Below are 19,034 nucleotides of genomic sequence, written 5' to 3'. Positions count from 1 at the left end.
GAATGTGTAAAATGGACTATTGGTTCACCAAATTTTCTGGGCACTAATACTGGGAACCCAGCCTCTTTCATCAGTAACTAAGTTTCCAAATCACCCATTCACTATTGCATTGAGACTATGGAAATGGTATACTCCAGATGACCAGACTTAAAGGATATATCCTTAGAACATGCAAAAGATTGGCATATAGATGGCAGCAGCTTCATTCGCCAGAGAGTTTGCCTCACAGGATATGCGGAACAACTCTTAGTAAGGTGAAGAGGTGAAGCCTCTTTCCCCTGGAACATCAGCCCAAGACGCAAAAATCATCACTCTTGAGATGGCAAAAGGAAAAAGAATTAACATTTGGACAAATTCAATATAGGCCTTTGGTGTTGTGCATGCACATGGGGCAATTTGGAAGGAAAGAGAACTCTTACCACCCCAAGGAAAATCAATTAAACATGCAGAAGAGATACTGAAGTTACACCAAGTGGTATACCTGCCTACTAAAGTTACCACTCTGCACTGTAAATGACATCAAACAGTTTGGTGGTGGTAGTGTTAATGTGTTTTGTATTCACAGAAGAGGAGCTTCTGCAAAAGTGGCATCTGGTATGGAAGATGAGCCTCAGGGATCATGAGGCAAAGAAGCAAAACATTCCAGTCAGTGGATACTTGAAGCCTATTTGGTCATCTACTGGCAGGAACCTAACACAGGCTGGAAGGCTTGGCAGGGACAGTTGCAGTCTGCAAGGCCTGCGGGATTGTTCCTTCAGGCGTCCCTGCGAGACAGAGCTTTCAGGTGTCCCAAGAGGGCTCTTGGGCCAGACACAGTGGAGCAGGCAGGTGCAGGCAAGGAACTGGTTAAGTGGTAGAGGACATGAAACTGTATCAAGGAAAGAGACTTGCAAGCATACAGCTGGCTGTCAGGATGAGGACTTTCTCCAGCAAAGGGAGCACAGAGAGGAGAAGGAAAAGGCAGAAGAGGGAAGGAAGCACTGCATGTCTGGGAGTGCCCTGAAGATGAACTCTGATCCCTGTGCTGTATTTCAAAGTCTGTTGATTTACAGGCCTCTCTCTCTGCAACGTGGTGGAGACTTGAAAAAAGCAGTGGAAGCAGGACTGTGTGGAGGTTTCTCTAGTGCTACACACAGCTCATACAGTCAGGTGCGCCCCTTTCCCTTGCCCGACATCAACATCGCTGGGTGTGCCGTCCTGTCACCTCACACCAAGCTGGGTCCGACCCATATCGGGCCCCCAGCGTCTGACCTGGAAAAACTGAAAGGCTTCAGCAGGGCCCACCTTGGCTGCCGGGGGAACACTCCCAGGTGTAGAGCAAGACGGCCCCGGCGGGTGGAGCGGCAGCGCCCCCTGGGATCTGTGCCCCTGCCTCGCCCCCGCCACACACGCCCGGCCCCGCCTGCCATGGTTCCTGCACGGCCGCAGCCCCGGCTCCTCTCCCCGTGGCTCTCAGGGCGCAGTAATACACCGCCGCGTCCCGAAGACGGGGCTCGGTGAGCCACAGGGCGCTGGACCGGCGGTCTGCTGCCACCTCGAGCCTCCCCGGCAGGTCCGTCAGTGCTCTGGACCCACTTAAAACACTCAAGAGGAATGCGGGTCCTTGGCCCGGGAGATGACGGTACCACTGGATGAACTCGTTTAACTGGATGTTGGGGTGTGAGCAGGTGATGTTGATGCCGGTGCCGTCGGTGGTCTCTGCCCATGGTTCCTGCTGCACCTGGGCTCTGCCTGCAGCCACTGCCAAGAACAAAAAAAAAAACAACTCAGCAAATGGCTTTGCTGCACCGAAAATGTCACGCTGGGCGAGAGGGGAGAAGAAAACGGCTGACAGCTGATGGGAGCATTTCCTCTATACAAATCCATTTCACTGGGAATGGTTATTAGGGGACCAAATCAGAGCACGGCTGTTTGGAAGGAGGGTCCAAGCCAGGAGGAGAAGGGAAGCAGGCAGGAATGAGTGGGGACGTGCCGAAAGGAGAGGAGGGAGGCAGGGAGCAAGGCAAGGCGGGAGGCAACGGCCGGCTGAGCTCGCTGGAGGAAGGCGGAATGGCTGCAGAGGGAGGCCAGAGGGGAGCGAGGTCCGTAAGAAGCCGGCGGGCCAGAAGCGAGGGCAGCCCTGTCCCGTCCCGTCCCGTCCCCGGCGCCGGCAGCCCCGCGCACCCAGGAGCACCGCGGCCAGCGCCGCCAGCCCTGCGGCCCGGCCCTGCCGCATCCCGCCGCTCCGCTGCCGCCGCCAGCCCCGGCTCTGCTCCGCCCGCGGCGCCTCCTCCCCGCCGCCGCCGCCCGGCGCCGCCAGCTCCGCCCCGGGGCCGCTCGGGGGCTGGCCAGGGCTGCGAGCGCCTGTGTGCGGGCAGGGCTTCGGCTGCTGCCCGCGGGGCTCTGCCCGTCCTGCAGCCCAGCCCGGGACACGGAGGCGTGGAGACGTGCGGGGAAAGGCTGAGGCAGCTCCTTCGGCACGGGAGAGGAGAGGGGAAGAGAGGGGAAGAAGAAGGGGAAAGCAAAGGGGAGGTTAGGGAAAAGGAGGAGAGGCAAAGCAGCTGCTCACCCAAAGTATGCCCAGCAAGACGGGCAAGCAGAGTCTGAGACCCTCTTCCCCTGCTCCAAGAGCTGCACCAGGAACCCACTGGCTCCAGCAGCTGGCAGCACGGGCCAGGGGTGGCCTAACCCCGTGTGAGTCCAGCAGCTGGCACCAAATCCACTCCTGCCACTCCACAAGGAGCAGGCACTTTCTCCTTTCAGCAGATGTGCACACAGGACGAAGCAAGACTACACAGAGGTAAGGACAGATTCTAGGAGAGGACAGGACAGACAGCAGTGCTCAGCTGCGTGGTCCAATGAGACAAACACAAAGTGTCCCCTTTTACACCCCACTCTGTATTCCCTTGTTCACTCCTCCCGGCTCCCCTTGCCCTGCACCTCCCTTCACATGTTTGTATAGGTCTGTCCCACACCCACCCTGCCCATGTCCTGGCTCACAACTGTAGTAGTTGCAAGGCCCAGGCTGATCTTCCTGGCAGTGGCACCTGTGGCTTCCTTGGCAGGCCAACAATTGCTATGGTTTTTCCCTTGTTATCACTTCTGTATTTGCTTTCTCTGGTCGCAGTCTCTGTATGCTTGTTGATCGCCTTCCCTTTTCTTAGCATTCCAATTGACAAGGTCTTAGAACCTCACTGGCATATACATGGCTACAGCCCCATGTACCCTCCACCAAATGGTGCACCCCCCCCCGGTTTGGTCTCCTCACTGCCTCACTCATCATCTGTAATGGAGCAGGGGCATCACAACATGGGAGAAGTTGGGCGTCAGTTATGTTCAGGGAGACATTGAAAACAGGGTGGGTGTAGAGGAGGGAACGTGGCCAGTGGCATGCATAATCACAGCCAAGTGAGAGTGAGCAGACAGTGTCTTTTGTTTCCTCACATGTCAACATTCAGAGAGACACCAGAAGCACCCTGCAGAAGATCAAGGAGGACAGACAAACTGGTGGTGCTGTTGTATTCAAGGAGCACAAAAGCCCAGAAGCTCTCAGATGAGGACAGCTACGTGACAGGTACCCTGTCCCAGAAGAAGCTGTCAGTGACTGTGTAGGGCCAGAGCAGGGTAAATGAAGGAGTGTGCCACTAGTGCCAAGGAGGGGAGCAGGAGCTCAGCCCAAAGGCCTTCCACGAGACAGGCCCAGACCTTCCCCTCCATGGCACTGGAGTACTGCAGTGGATAGCAGATGGCCACAGATTGGTCATAGGTTATGAGTGTGAAGAGGACATCCCAGTTTAGGCCCACTACTAGATGATGACTAGCCAGAGCACACAGTTAGAGAAGTAAATTGCCCTCTCTGCAGAGAAGGCATCTAGAAGCATAAGTGGCATCCTGACCAAGACATGTCACATGTCAGTGAATGGGAGGTTGCAAACACATCTCCCGAAGACAAACTACATTGGCGAGTGCAAGTGCTGGTTAGATACCACCATCACCATCACGAGTGTATTCCCAGTCTGGATGAAGAGGTAGATACCTGAGACCAGGATGAAGAGCAAAAGCTCTCAGCTCTCAGACAAACCCAGCAGCAACAAAAGAAAACACTCTGTAGACCTTCCCCCACCCATATGGGATGACAGCGGTGGCAGGAGGAAGGAGATGGAGTTGCTGCTCAGGATTCATTGTCATCCACCATTCAATATCTTCTGGAGCAACAACACAGCAGGGCCTCAGCAAGCCAGGATGTTCCTTCAGAGACAGTAGAAAGTAAGATCAGAACCCTGGACTTAAGGAGAGCAGCCTTTGGTCTCTTCACTTTGTGTGTACACCTGTCTGTGTGTGTGTGATCTAAGAGTGCCCATGAGTGCACCCATGAGTACTGCATCTTTTTACATGAGCAGCAGTGTGCATTTGTGCTGTTCCCTCCACCCGATTTTGATGTCATGAGTGATATTGGTATGAGTTCAAGGGTCACACTGGGATTTAACAGAAATATTGATCTGACAGCGGCATCCCTCCAAGGCTGAGATGTGGTGACTGTGCATGTTGCCCCATGATTCCAGAGCAGTCCCAGAAAGGTTATCTGAGAAACCCTCCAGATGCTCATAGGTTGCACCTCCAGCATGCACATATTCCAACCATGTGTTCAGAGCAGGTCTCATCAGATCAGGTTGGTCAGGATCAAGTCAAGGCAAAGTCTGAAGTCTTCCAAGGATGAAGATCCTTGGTAACCTGCTCCAGGACTCGACCACCTTCAGGGTATATATTTCTTCCATATAGCTAACTAGAACAAAGCATTTTTGAACTTTCACCCATTGGCCCCAGTCTAAGTGCACTTCATCTCTAGAGTCCAGCTTCATCTCCTTTGCATCTTCCAGTGAAGTGGGAGTAGACAATGCAAATGTCTGTTTGGCTTTCTCCGTGACACTCACAGCATCTGTCCTTCTTCCCACAGCACAGCAACACCAGGACCCATGTTTCTCTGGTTCAGTGCCACTTCTGCCCAAGGTTTCAGGCCCTGCATGACTCAGCACCAGGCCCATGATTCACAAACGTATGTGTGGCATTGGTTTCCCCATGGGGGACCTCTGTCCCACCCCACACACCACTGACACCTCACCAGCAGCAGACCCACACAGGGCTGGGCCTTCTTGAAATGGGCAGGATTCCTCAGCCTTTCTCCCTGTACATAAAGCTAATGCCATCCTTTTGAACTCTCTAGCCATGGGGAGTGCAGCCATATCCTGGCCTGGAGAGTCAGGGAGGGGTGACTGCCACCATGCTTTTACACTCTGAACCCTGCACTCTGGAATTAAAGTATGGATCCAAACTGCTGTGGACCTTGTTGGGGACTGAAATTGGAAGTAGTAGAGGGTGAACTTCCTAGGGTAAGGAGAAGAAAGGCTGTAGAAACAGTCACAGAAGGCTGCATTTCAGCATGTGCTGAAATGTGCTGTGGGCACTTCTGGGCTGGGTTTGTTCTGTAGTTGTTGAGCTGTTCTCGGGTTCCTTCTTGCTCTGGCTGCTCTCTGAAGCACATGGACTGAGCACTGGAGAATGCCCTGAGGTGACCAGCACATTCACTTGTGAGGGGGGACATACAGATCACACAAACATGAACCTGCTCATGCATGCTTGTGTGGAATCGTGCAAAAATCACTGCCCACAGACACTTGCATAAATCCAGCACACAGGCTGTGGTGTTTTCAAATGGGTGGCCAACTAAACTGCACCACATGGCTTTCTCATTCCCCCACCTCAAAGGAAGATGTGAGGAGAAAATATTTAAACTACAGGGCTTATGAGTTGAGATAGGGTAGTTTAATTAAAGGAAAATAAAAGAAAGAGAGAAAAAAAAAAAGAAGAACCAACAAGCAAAAGCCATTTGAAAGCGAATTGAGAGAAAACAACTATTCTCTACTTCCCATAAACAAATAATGATCATCTATGTCTTTGGAAGCAGAGCCTCAATAAGCCTAGCTGTTTTTTGAGTGGAACATAAAAGCTCCCCATTTTCCTTCCTCTTTCACATTTTTACTGCTGAGTATGACATCATCCAGTTTGTAATAGCCCTTTGGTCAGTTTAGGTCAGCTGCCCTGGTGATGTCCCCTTCCCAAGTCTTGTCCACCCCCCACCTCCTGGCTTTGGGGGGCTTGGAGAGAGTCGATGCTGTGCCAGCACTGCTCCACCATAGCCCCAACATGGTTGTGATGGCAATGCTGTTCTAGCTCCAAGTGCAGAGCACAGCACTCTAGGGGCTGCTGTGGGGAATGCTGAGTCTGTCCTAGGCAGCCCCAGTACAGGCAAGTGCCCACAAGAGAGGAACATGTGCATGAACGTGACAGAGTCTGCATTCAACTGAGGCCAACCTGGGAGCAACCCCAGCAGAGTTTCTGGGCAGCATTTGTACTTTGGGTGAAGTCCATGATTTCATGTGGTACCCAGAGTGGGGTAGGTCACAGCCAGGAGCTGGGTCCCAAAGTGCCCCTAAGGAGTCACCCAGGTGGACATCATTTCCCTTTATTGGACTCTTCCAGCATGTGAGTTGAGTCTTCTGCCCACATTGATATGTGTTGCTGCCACTCAAAAGTTGCCTTCTCTGAGGCAAAAGCACAGCATAAACCAGGAAATGAAAAACAGCAGCATCACAGGAAGGCAACACACATCCTGTATCATTAGCTGGGATGTTTTGCATTCAAGAGCAGCTTGTCAGAAAATAGTCCCTGCTTCAAGGGATGCCTCTGGACATGGGGCAGCTAAGGCCCACTATAAAAACCAGCCCATCTCCGTGCTCCCTTATCCACTTCTCTGGCCTTCTTCTTGTGAAGACTCAACAGGTGAGTGTGAAGCCCCTTCTTGTCGTGGTCATTCTCCAAAAGGACTGGGGCTGCTGTTTGTGGGAGAGGGAAGGGAGGAGAAGGTTTGCCATGGAGGCAGGCTTGGCCATCTGTACTGTGGTGGCTTCTGGGCTGTGGTCTAGGTTGTACCCAGATAGGTCCTGGTGGCTGTTTTTGGGCCCTGGCAGGATGAGGCCAAGAAGCCTTCACAAATCCCTCCAGCTCACAGCATGGCCTGTGCCTTGGTTCCCTCTCAGTGTGGTGACAGGCTGCTCATCACGCATGCCCATGTTGAGCTTCCTCTTTGCCCTCTCTCCCAGGTGCACCTCCTGCCCTCAGACATGTCCTGCAATGACCAGTGCCAGCCATGCCAGCCCTGCGGCCCAACCCCGCTGGCCAGCAGTTGCAACGAGCCATGTGTCAGGCAGTGCCAGAACTCCACCATCGTCATCCAGCCCTCTCCTGTGGTGGTGACCCTGCCCGGTCCCATCCTCAGCTCCTTCCCACAGAACACGGCTGTGGGATCCTCCACCTCCGCAGCCGTTGGCAGCATCCTCAGCTGTGACGGCGTCCCCATCAACTCTGGGTGCTGTGACCTCTCCTGCATTACCAGCCGCTACTGTGGCAGCAGGTGCCGCCCCTGCTAAAGGTGCCAGACAGTGCCCCAGACCAGGACCCCAGGAACTCAGAACATGCTGCTGGACAAGAATGGACAGAAGAACAAACTTTATGTTGTTTTAAGAGGAGCTGACTTGTCCTGTAAAGACAGATAGGAAGGGGCCAGCCTGGCTTCTCTGACAACATGACCAATGACTACTTTTCCTGTTTTCCACTCACTTATTCTTTTTCTCTCTTTTCTTTGTTGCCCTCTTCTCCCCTTCAAACTCTCTGTGAGGCCACCAGAAACTTGCCTGGAGTGACCTTCTATCCTCTCTCCACTTGTGCGTCCAGTTAGATGGATGCCCTGTGTCAACTCTGCCTTAGAATGATTTTTGTCTGCTCCTGCTGCTCTCCGCCCTCGGGGCCTCCTCTTGGAGTCACCTAATTTCCCTCCTGAGACTCAATAAACATTTGCAGGAATCCTGATGGTGTCTCTGTCTGGTCTTTCCATCTTCATAGAGATGGCCAAAGGTGAAAGTTGTTGCTTTGGTGGGAATTTTGATGTCCCTCACAGGTCTGCTGTTGGAACGTTACTGTTTCATGTCCTTATTAACAGCATAGACTTTGGGATCAAGTTCTCCCTCAGCAAGTCTGAAGATGACATCAAACTGAATGGACTATTCTATACAACTGAAAGAAGGGATGCCATCCAAAGGGACCTGGGGAAGCTTTAGAAGTGGGCCCAAATGAACCTGATGAGGTTCAACAAGTCTAAATGCAGGGTGCTGCACCTGGTCTGAGGCAATACTGGACATGATTGCAGACTAGGAGAAATACTCATTGAGACCAGCCCCGCAAAGAATGACTTGGGGGTTTTGGTGGACAAAAAGCTCAACAAGAACCAGCAGTGTGTGCTTGCAGTCCAGGAGGGCAACTGCTTCCTTCGATGTATCAAAGAAGTAGTGGCCATAAGGCTGAGGGAGGTGATTGCCCCCTCTACTCTATCCTCATGAGGCCCCACTTGGAGTGCTACATCCAGGTCTGGGGCCCTCAGAACAAGAAGGATGTGGACCTGCTAGAGCGAGTCTGGAGGAGGGCTGGAAAGATGATCAGAGCACCTCCCCTATGAAGAAAGGCTGATAGTGCTGGGGCTGTTCAGTCTACAGATGGGAAGGCTCTTGAGAGACCTCACTGCAACTTTTAAATACTTAAAGGGGGGTTATAAAAAAGATGTAGAACAACTTTTTACTTGGTCAGAAAATTTGATTGGTCTTCCATGATATTCTTGTCTCTAAAATGGAGAGACATGGATTTGACAGATGGACCACGTGGTAGGTAAGGAATTGGCTGATTGTTCACACTCAAAACATTGCAGTAAATGGCTCAATGTCCAGGGGGAGATCAGATATGAGTGTTGTTTTTCAGGGGTCAGTATTGGGACTGGTACTCTTAAATATATTTGTCAGTGACATGGACAGTGAAATTGAGTGTATCTTAACAAGTTTCCCAATGACACCGAGCTGTGTGGTGCGGACAACACACTGAAGGGCAGGGATGTCATCCAGAGGGACCTTGACAGGCTTGAGAGGTGGGCCTGTGCGAACCTCATGAGGTTCAACAAAGGCCAAGTGTAAGGTCCTGCATCTTGGTCAGTCAATGCCAAGCACATCTATAGGCTGTGTGGAGAGCAGCTCTGAGTAGAAGGACCTGGGGTTGCTGGCTGATGAGAAGCTCCAAGCACTTCTTGAAGCCCAAAAGGCTTGATGCTTTTAACCACTTCCCTGTGGAGCCTTTTTCAGTGCCTGAACCATGCTAGTGTCAGTTGCCATGGACTGCTTAGTAAAGTATAAATATTGACAGAAAGATCTTCAAAGAATCAGAACTGTGGTGGGATGGGAGGCAGAAGAAGAGAATGCCTTGTGGTGAGTGAAAGACTATGGAACAGGGAGAATGGCAAAGATGATGCAGATGTAGGAGTCTGCCATGAAAAGCAGCATGCTTCAGATGATGAGGGCAGAAAGGATACATTCAAGGTTCTCGCCCAGCATTGTACTCCCCAGGCCAGGCTCAGAAGAGGCCCACCACCACAGCAGAAACAGACAATAGTGTTCCTGGTATCCACTCTGCATCCATGCTCCTAAGGAGAGGAGGAAGCAGAGTTTCTTTCTCATGACGGAGGTGTAATGCAATGCCTTGTGTGTGGCAACCAGAGCTCAATATTGAGAAGATCAGAAATTTAGTGATATCCAGAAGAAGTGGAAAAATAACTGTAATAGGCAGCTGGAAACACAAAAGTTTCTTTCTCCTGAAGACATGGAAAGTCTCCAGTGTTTTGGGAGAAATGGTAATGGTATACCAGCTCTCCAAGAAGGTGAGCAGGCTGAGGAAGAAGTACGTTGGGATCCTCAAGTGCTGGGCACTCCCCCCAGCAACAAAGAGGAGATCATTCCCATCAGGATTAGGAGAAAGGTGGAGAATATAATGACCAAAAGGGTGATGTTCCAGCTGCAATTTTCTGTTGAGCCCAGGAGAATGAATTCAGTCCCAAAAGTCCTGATCTCCTTTGCCATGGCTCTAAGATTTCAGGAGATGATGTCAGAGTGAAGTTTTATGCTGCAATAAGAGCAGTAGTAAACATCCACAAAAAAGCCTTTTCCTAGCATAAGTGGCTTTTCTCACGGCCTCTCCTGATCACTGCCACTCTCATTCTCCCTCCACCTTTCCTCTCTACTTTACAATCTCCTTCTATATAGACAACCATACAAACATCTATCCATCCTTCTCCAGGTATACATCTACACACTTTTTTTCATGACCCTTCCAGAAGTCATCTACAAATTACAGTCTGTCAAGTCCAGATTCATTTTTTTTCCCTGTTTCTGCCTTCTTATCTCAAAGCAGTTTCCAATTACAAAGTAGGTCTGAAAAATTTGGAATATTTTATAGAAATTAATTGCCAAGGTTTCAAAGAGATTTTTAAGTTGATGGAAAGTGATGATAGAATTCCCCTGATTTCCTGTATACTATGGGGCTGTGGAGAAAGGTCTACTGCACTTCAGCTAAGCCTGAATAACGAGGACGGGCTGCTGCTGAGAAGTATCTCATGTGAGGTTTCCTTCAGGATATGATGCCAAGGCCATATTGGGATGGTGTCCTAGATGTCACAGGACTCTTACAGTGTCAGTGATGCTTTGTTGAAGCCATTTTCCCCAGACCAAGTGTCACCACCTCCCTTATCCTCATCTCTCCAGGCATGCCCTACTCTCCCAGTAGCTGCAGAATCAGACAAAGGCCTCTCTGAAAATAAAGGCTATTTCATCCCCAGGGAGCCAGCTGAGACTCATGGAACTGTGTTTTTACCTGTTTCAGGATGGCCTCAGAGACAGATGAGTGCTGGGAGGCACTTGGCCAAAGCTTGGGACCCTCCACAGGCAGACCCAAGCACTCCAGTCCTGAACACATATCCTCAGATTACCGGGGGCTGAGGCTGAACCAGCACCTGGCACCACCACACAGACATGACACTATAGGTACTGGGACAGTCTGGACACATGCCTAGGATCAGGAGAATTACATACACATTGCACTAGCATATACCAAGAATATATACACATTTCACACACAGATCCATGGACACATGCAAACATGCATGTGCATGCATGCACACACAGTTCCATAGATGCTCTGAAAAATGCAGGTGCAGACACCGCATACACAGGAACACGAGGCCATGCATGTGTACACATGCAGACATCAGGTACATGTGCACACTCAGTGCCTCTGATGGGTTCACAAGGGCTCTGCTCCACATGCGTGTGCACACATTCCCGATGGGGTAGGGGCAGAGGCCAAAGGCAGCTGACAGAAGAGATGCTGGGGACCTTTCTGGCAGAGCAGGGCTGTGGCACTCTGAGCAGGACAAGGCTCCAGAGGAGAGGACAGCACAGTGGGGGGATGTGCAGGGACTGCCCAGAGAGAGGAGTCCAAGGAGGTCAACCCATTTCTCCAGAGGGCAGCTTTAGGAGGAAGAGAAGGGAAACCCCACAGTGCAGTCCACCTGCCTGGAAACCAGCCCCGTAGGGCTGTTGGAGGAAGTTGGATGGGAGGGAAAGAGGAAGACAGGAAGACATGGCACGTCCACATGCAGAGAAGCCCTCAGGTGACCAGGCAAGGATCGCAGGTCTGGGAGCAGCTGGGCCCCTTCCTGTTACTGCAGCCACATACAACTCCACCAAAGTGCCCCAGGCAAGCACCACTTGCCTGTGCTGGACCCATCTGGCACTTGAGCTGAGTCCTCTGCCACCACTGACTCAGTCCTGGCTCAAAAATCCTGGCTCAAAAAGCCTGTCCATCCCAGTACTCAGCAGAAGCTTCTAAAAGGGAATGGGTATGGCATAATCCAGGAAACAGCTCCACAGCCCACATCATTACATGTATGTGGGAGGTTTTCCATTCATCACAAACACCCAGAAAAGTATCACTTCTGTGGAGGCTACCTCTGGTCCTGGGGCAGTGCAAGGCCACCAGAAAAGCCAATCCTGCTCCTTGACCCCATCATCTCCTTCTTCTTGGGAACCTAGTGTGTCTGAAGCCCTTTCACATGTACTTTTCAACTAATGCCAATGCCTGTTATGATGGGTCCTGGCGATGGTGGTCATGAGAGAGCGACTGGGAAAGGTGTGACTCAGACCATGTGGGACCTGGATGAGATGGATTGTCATCTAAGAGAGATGCAGGAGCCTTGTTGGTCCTGGCCACTCTTTTCGGATCATGTCTTGATGAAGACATTTTGCTCCCCACATGTCGCTGTGCTCTGCTTCCTCTCTGCCCTCTCTCCCAGCTGCACCTCCTGCCCCCTGACATGTTCTGCTACGACCAGTGCCTGCCATGCTAGCCCAATCCCACTGGCCAGCAGTTGCAATGAGTCCTGTGTCAGGCAGTGACAGAACTCCATTGTCATCATCCAGCCCTCTCCTTTGATCGTGGCTCTGCCTGGGTCCATCCTCAGTTCTTACCCACAGAACACCATTGTGGGATCCTCCATCTCCACTGCTGATTGAAGCATCCTCAGCTGTGACAGAGTCCCCATCACCTTTGGGTGCTGTGACCTTTCTGGCATTTCCAACCACTACTATGGCAGAAGGTGCCCCCCCGCTAAAGGTACTGGTGACACACCACACGAGGACCCCTGGGAACCCAGAAGGTGATGACAGACTGAGGACAGAACTTCTGGCCAATGATGTCTGAGAGACTGAGCATCCAGTGTCCCCTCTCAAAAGGAAGGGAGATGGAAGTCTCTGAAAATATGGCCAAAGCCTATCTTCCATGTCTTTTACTCTTTCCACTATCTTCCCACTCTTCTGTTCTTCTGGGCCATAATGCCACCCATACCCATTCTGGGGGACCTGCTGGTCCCTCTCCCTCTGTAGGGAGGCAGATGGATGTCCTGTGGGATCTCTGCAATGGGTGATGGGCACAGATTTCTGGCATCTCCTGGTTCTGTTTGCACTGACAGCCTACTCTAGAAGTGACCCCATCTCCCTTGTCAGAGTCATTAACATTTTCTGCATCCAACCCTTTGCCTCCACATGAGCCTTTTCATGGTGGTCTCATGTTACCAAGGAAGAAAGGCATTGCCTTTCTTCATATTCTTATTATTATCTTATTCATATTCTTCATTTCTTTCTTCATATCCCCATTGGCAGGGGATATGGTGAGCATGGATTAGGGCCTTTCGTCCTTCCCAGAGTAATATGACAGTAAGGCAGATGAAAATGAGGCTCTTTCAGGCACTGCCCCTTAGAGATACAGTTGTGGACAAAGTCACAGAGAACTGTTTAAAGTACAAGAAAACAACGGATTATCTCCTATGCTTCTCCCCACTCAGGGATTCCCTGCTCCTTGTGGGCAGGGGGAATCTGAATCTTGCTGAAGTTGTGTGCCAGCACCATTATGTTCTCTTGACATACCCACTGAGGGAAGGTCCTTTCTACCAGAGCTCTGGGGAGAAGTCAGAGGACAAAGAAGCTTTTTGCATGGAACTTCCAGGCTCAGGTGAGTCTCTGTCCTGTTTCTTCCAGCCCTTGGTATGGAGAAGAGCCCATAGATCTGAATGGACCATGAGCTTTTTGAACAGAAAATGGCAAAAGCTGCCTTGTGCAGAGATGCATGGGGAGAAGATTTCCAGAGCAGAGGCTCTTTCTGCACCTTCTCCTTTGTCTTAAGCCACTGACTTTATAGTGAGGCACTATGCCTGTCCCTGTGAGGGGAGTTTCTGCAGCAGTTGTTCATGGAGGCATTTCCCTTGAAGAGCCTCTTCTGTGCTAAGGGAAGAAAGGACACACAAGCCCTTGGAGAAGAGAGCAGCACTACAGGCACCGTCGGTTCCAGGGGGACTGAGCAGGTACAGGACATATGGTACCAAGACTGCCAGTCTATAATCCCAGGCAAGAACAGGAGGGAAGGCACTGTTAATACAGAGGTGTCTAATGTCCCCAGAGACTCACTGGGGCTTTGATTCCAGGGGGTTGATTAGACCCCTGCTGAGACAAGCCTGACGGTCATCCTGACTTCACTTAGAGCACAGAGGAAAGAGGGCCCATTGCTACCCCCTGCTGGTAGCTGCCTGGGCTGAGCTTTTCTTTCTCTGGGTTGCTTTGCTTCTTGCTCTTTTGATGTCTGAGGACACCAAAACACTACATTCAGCATGGTTTGTGAGATGGAGGAAGCTTCATCAGCACAGCCATTTTTCTCCTGCCCAGTCTAAGCTTTTGCAGCCTGCAGGATGCCCGGCTTGACCCAAACATGCAATACCCTACTGCCGTGGGAGCTGGTCGCTATGACACTTCTCCCTGTGCAGCAAATGTGGATGATTTCCTCAGCTCCCCTGAAGAGACAGCAATGACCCCACCGGGTTGTAAGTCTTTATGTCTTTCTCTGCTTGCTTATTGTGATGAATATGGAGTGCTTTTGGGCCTTTGGCAATCAGGGTTGCTCTATGTGTTTTGTTCTTTCCCTCAGGCATAGGCTTTGCACACGGGCTGGCTGAAGGTCTGGAGATAACCTGGTGGCTGGGATGCAAATCCAGTTCATTCACTGACTCATTAAAGAGAGAGAAGAACCCTGTAAATCCCTGTTAGAACTTCTAGCTGTCTCTAGGCCAGACTGTTGACGAAGGCTTGAAGCAAGCTGCTTAGTCATGGGCTGGCAGGAATTTGCTGAGAGCAAGCCCCTGCAGGGAGTCCCGATTCCAAGCAGGATCTGGCAGCCCTGGAAGAGGAAAAAAAATGCCTGCTGTGGATCAGGTCAGCTAGTCAGGGTCAGCCCTCTCTGCACAGTTTTGCTCCTTCTCAGGAAAGACGTTGTGCCTGTGTTTCTTCTTTTGCCTTTGTTGAGGCAAGTATGTCTGCAAGTTCTCCAGTGCTCAGCTGTACTTCAAGGATGCTCAGGACCAGTTCCATAGCTGGCAGACATTTTTCCTGTCAGTACTTAACTGCCATCTGATGTCAGCACTTTCTCATTACAGACAGGTTACATCTGTAACAGCTCCCATCAGCAGGGTGCCTTGTTCTTGCTTGATTACAGCACTGTTTTCTTAGGATTCCACGTATGGCTCTGCTTGGTACAGCTTCGTCATGTCCAGAAGGAATCAACCATACAGGCAAGAGGGAGGATCCAAAGTGTGCTGGGGTAAACTATTTGTCTTTCCTGGTGTAAGAGGAATGAAGTCAGCTGCAGCTGCAAGAAAAAGTAACCAGTTTAACCCAGGTGAAGGTCTTGCCCTGCTACGGCTGAGATGTGAGGTAGACCATTGGAAAGAGTTCCAGGCAGATCTCTGACAAACATTTCTGTTTTGTTGGGATGGCCTATTGCCCTGGAATGGCTGTCCTGTGTTGCAACTCAATACAGGACTGGTAATTCCTGGGGACATAGGTTTCTTAATTGCCCTACTCTTTGTTGCTTGCTTTGAAAGTCAAACCACACTGTTAGAGGTAATTTAACCATTAGCTGAAGATCTTGGAAAGTATTCTTTGCAAGCAGAGAAAACTGTGGGTGGGTGCTGCTGCTGTGTTTGCACCAGGGAGCTGAGCTTCAATGAAACACCCACTAAGCTGAGCATCTGTCTGGCACAAGGGGGATCACTGGGCTGAACTTTTCTTTCTGGGTTGCTTTGCTTCTTGCTCTTGCAAGCAGACAGAAGACCTTCCTTGAGTCTGAGGACATCAAAACACCACATTAAGTATGGTTTGTAAGACAGAGGAGGCTTCATCAGCACAGCCATGTTTCTCCTGCCTGGTCTCAGCATTTGCAGCCTGCAGGACACCTGGCTTGTCTCAGACATGCAATCCCCTACTACCATGGGAGCTGGTCACTACGATACTGCTCCCTGTGCAGCAGATGTGGATGATAGATTTTGCCAGCTCTCTTGAAGAGACAGCAATGACCCCAGCATGTTGTAGGTCTTTATTTATATCTCAATATGATTGCTTACTGTGATGAACACGGAGAGCTCTTGAGCATTTGGCAATCAGGGATGTTCTATGTGTTTTGTTCAATCCCTCAGGCATAGGCCTTGCACATGGGCTGGCTGAAGGTCTGGAGATAACTTGGTGGCTGGGACGCAAAACCAGGTCATTTACTGATTCATTAAAGAGAGAGAAGAACCATGCAAATCTCTAATAGAACTTCTTCTAGGGGTCTCTGGGCTGGGATAGCTAGGGCTTGAAGCAAGCTACTTAGTCATGGGCTGGCAGGAATTTACTCACCCTGGGGCTGAGAGGCTGAGAGCAACCACTGGGTAAGTCCTGGTTGCCAGAAGACTGCTTTACTCTGGGAGCCCAGGAAGGGAGAAAAACTGAGGTCCAGGTCATCCAGTCAGGGTCAGCCCTCTCTCCACAGCCACAGACACCAGCCACTTTGGGAAAGGGATCTGGCTGGCTGATCTTGGGGTGAACAGGGGAAGTAGTGCTGACAGGGGAGAACTGAGGGCCCCATCCCAAAGCTCTGCCTTGCACAGACATATCCCCTCCCTCAACGGTGTTGTTGCTCAGCCAAGGCAGCTCCCTGCACCAGGGTGTCACTCACAGCACAGAGATACAAGGCGCTGTCAGAGAGCTCGACTTCCTTCAGCCGCAGAACACTGGATTTCTCTGAAGTGTTCAGCTCCATGGTAAAACGGCCGTTCTGCTTGGTGCCTGCTATTGCTTGATTTGAAATCAGCTGAGGGGCTTGTCCCTTCTTCTGCTGGTACCAGAGCAAACTATAAAAGTTGGAGCTCTGGTACGTGCAATTGGTCTGGAAGGTGTTTCTCTGCTCCACGGAGACTTGTCCTTCTTCCTGGGTGACAGACACCTGTCCCATGGTTTCTGGAAGAAACAGAAGGTCAATAGCTCTGCAGGGAAGCCTCCAGGCCACCAAACAGGAGTTGATTCAGACCTGTGGGGGATAAGGCTCCTGTCCTTTGCTGGGCAGAAAGATCCCAAGGCCTGGGCACAGCAAGGTGGTTTGGGGGCAGAGCTCCCTGGACAGAGTGGACCCTGAGGAGAGCTGTGCTATTTAGCTGCTCCTCCTGCCTGCTCTCCTTCTGCCCAGAGGACCAGGGCACTGTCTGTCACCCACATACACAACACCCTCCAGCAGGTTGAGGGGCCTATGCAGCTTCTTGGAAAAGGTTCAACCTGCTTCCTCATCCCAGTCATCCTTGGGGGCTCCAAGGCCCATTAGTACACACAAAGCTGAGGTGAGTGGTGTCAGGAGGGAGCCTTGGCTGTGCTGACAAGTGGGAGGACATTGGAGGACATGGCAGGAACACATCAGGCAGAAGACAGACTGGACACACTGGTAATGTTCAAGAGAGAAGAGCTTAATTGTCCCTGTATCCACTTGGACAGGATCTTGCTTCTTTCCATAGGAAAGGAAGAAATGTGGGACTGCAGAGACTGCTGCAATCTCCTCTGGTTACAGTAGGTGGAATAGAGGAGAAAGGCAGAGAGAAATGGACTGAAAGGATGAGAAAAACAGGAGATGGGATTCAGGACTCTCCTCTCTGTCTTTTCTTTTCATTTCCAAGAATAACAGCATCTTGAGAGAAGTGGTGCAGAGTCAAAAATGGGAGGAAAACAGCATTTCCCTGTGAATCAAGATATGTTCCCCACATAAATGAGGTAATGCTGATGAGAGCTTCCTGGGGAAAGAAGATTTATGCCTTGATTAAAAGCCAGCACTTACCCAGCAGTTGCCCCAGGAAAGCAGTGAGGATGAGATACCCACGCTGCATGCTGAGACCGACCTTCCTGTTTGCTGCAGGAGAGAGAGTCAGAAAACCAACTCCCAGCCGCGTGAGAACAGAGCTGCCGGAAATGACTCTGCTGGGGGAACAAGGGAAGATGCAGCAATGAGAAGTGATTTGTTCTGACTGTGCCCAAAATGCTCCTTGGGGTTTCTCCCCATTCCAGCAGGAGCAACCATTGAGGATTTTCACAATGAGTAGCCCTGGGAGCGGGGGGGGGGCACATCAAGGAAAGAGGCTGTTCTCATCTCCTTTCCTAATGGGGTCCTCACCTCCCCAGCTACAAATGCCTTCTCTTCTGCACACGCCCTGTTTGGCAATGGCAGATGTCAGGGGAGTTTTCCCCACTGAGCTTGTGGCATCTACCTCTGGCATCCTCAGCGCCATGGGGATGTTCCTATTTCCCCTGAGACAAGAGGACACCCCAGGTTCTCTCCCACATCCCCATAAAGAAGGGAGGAACCATGCTGTGCAGCAGCCCAGTGTCTCTGTCTGTGTCCTGTTCTGGCAGGATAACCTAGCTTTTGCAAGAGGAACCTGGCTCTAATGGGGTGTGAGGTACTAAAAGCCCAGAGGGGACAAGGACAACCAATTCTGTAGGGGTGGGCAGTCAGCAGGGAAAAGGATATGGGATCAGTGGGTCTCCTGCACTCACACTGATAGGCCACAGGGGGCACCCACCCAGGGCTACATCCGTGGCAGTCTTGGTTTCCCTGATGCTTGGGGCCCCTCTATCACCACCACTAACACCTTGTCAGGCTTGGCAACTATTGGGATCATTGCGCTGTCTTCCCCCATACCTCAGCATATCATGAAGGTGGAGGACTCAGACACCTACAGGAATGACACTCCAAACCCTGCAGACCCCAACTGTTCCTTTCAAACCCTCCAGGCAGCGTGAATATTCTTTCTCCAAAAAATGATGTACTGCATAGAGCAATGAATCCACTTTCCTGCCTGTTGTGGCTCAAAACAGAAGGAGATTGTTCATGGATAAGTTTGGGATCTGCATGGTAGCTCGCCTGAGTAGTCACAGAGCTCTGCTGTTCTGTAGAGTGGAGCTCTGTACAGGGGCTCTGGCTTTGTCCTGTTCTGGTGGTATAACCTAGCGTTTGCAAGAGAAACCCAGCTCCAGCAGGGTGTGGGATGCCACAATCCCAGAAGGGACAAGGACAACCTCTTCCATAGGGCAAGGGGTGGGGAGTCAGCAGGGAAAAGGATGTGTGATCAGTGGGTCACCTCCACACATTCTGATGTGCCACAGGAGGCACCCACTTGTGGTGGTTTTACTCAGGTGGGCAAATGAGCTCCAGTACAACCACTCTCTCAC

The 19,034-nt window shown here is 51.1% G+C and overlaps 1 protein-coding gene and 1 gene segment (V, D, J or C); one reads left to right on the top strand and one right to left on the bottom strand.

Moving 5' to 3' along the window:
* Nucleotides 1-489: 489 nt before the first annotated feature.
* On the bottom strand, nucleotides 490-17,699 carry LOC311423024 (T cell receptor alpha variable 4-like). The segment is given in 2 exons: nucleotides 17,644-17,699; nucleotides 490-1,740 (listed from the first exon to the last, which is right to left on the bottom strand).
* Nucleotides 6,065-7,902, top strand: LOC311423027 (feather keratin Cos1-2-like). Its single transcript, XM_084496622.1, has 2 exons — nucleotides 6,065-6,816; nucleotides 7,137-7,902. The coding sequence occupies exons 1-2, from the start codon at nucleotides 6,715-6,717 to the stop codon at nucleotides 7,461-7,463; spliced, it is 429 nt and encodes a 142-aa protein (XP_084352748.1). The 5' UTR covers nucleotides 6,065-6,714; the 3' UTR covers nucleotides 7,464-7,902.
* Nucleotides 17,700-19,034: the final 1,335 nt, after the last annotated feature.

Source organism: Aythya ferina, assembly GCF_964211825.1.
Source record: "Aythya ferina genome assembly, chromosome: 23".
NCBI classification, from domain to species: domain Eukaryota; kingdom Metazoa; phylum Chordata; class Aves; order Anseriformes; family Anatidae; genus Aythya; species Aythya ferina.
The sequence above is the reverse complement of the archived record's forward strand: the minus strand, read 5'-3'. Positions and strand labels throughout refer to the sequence as shown.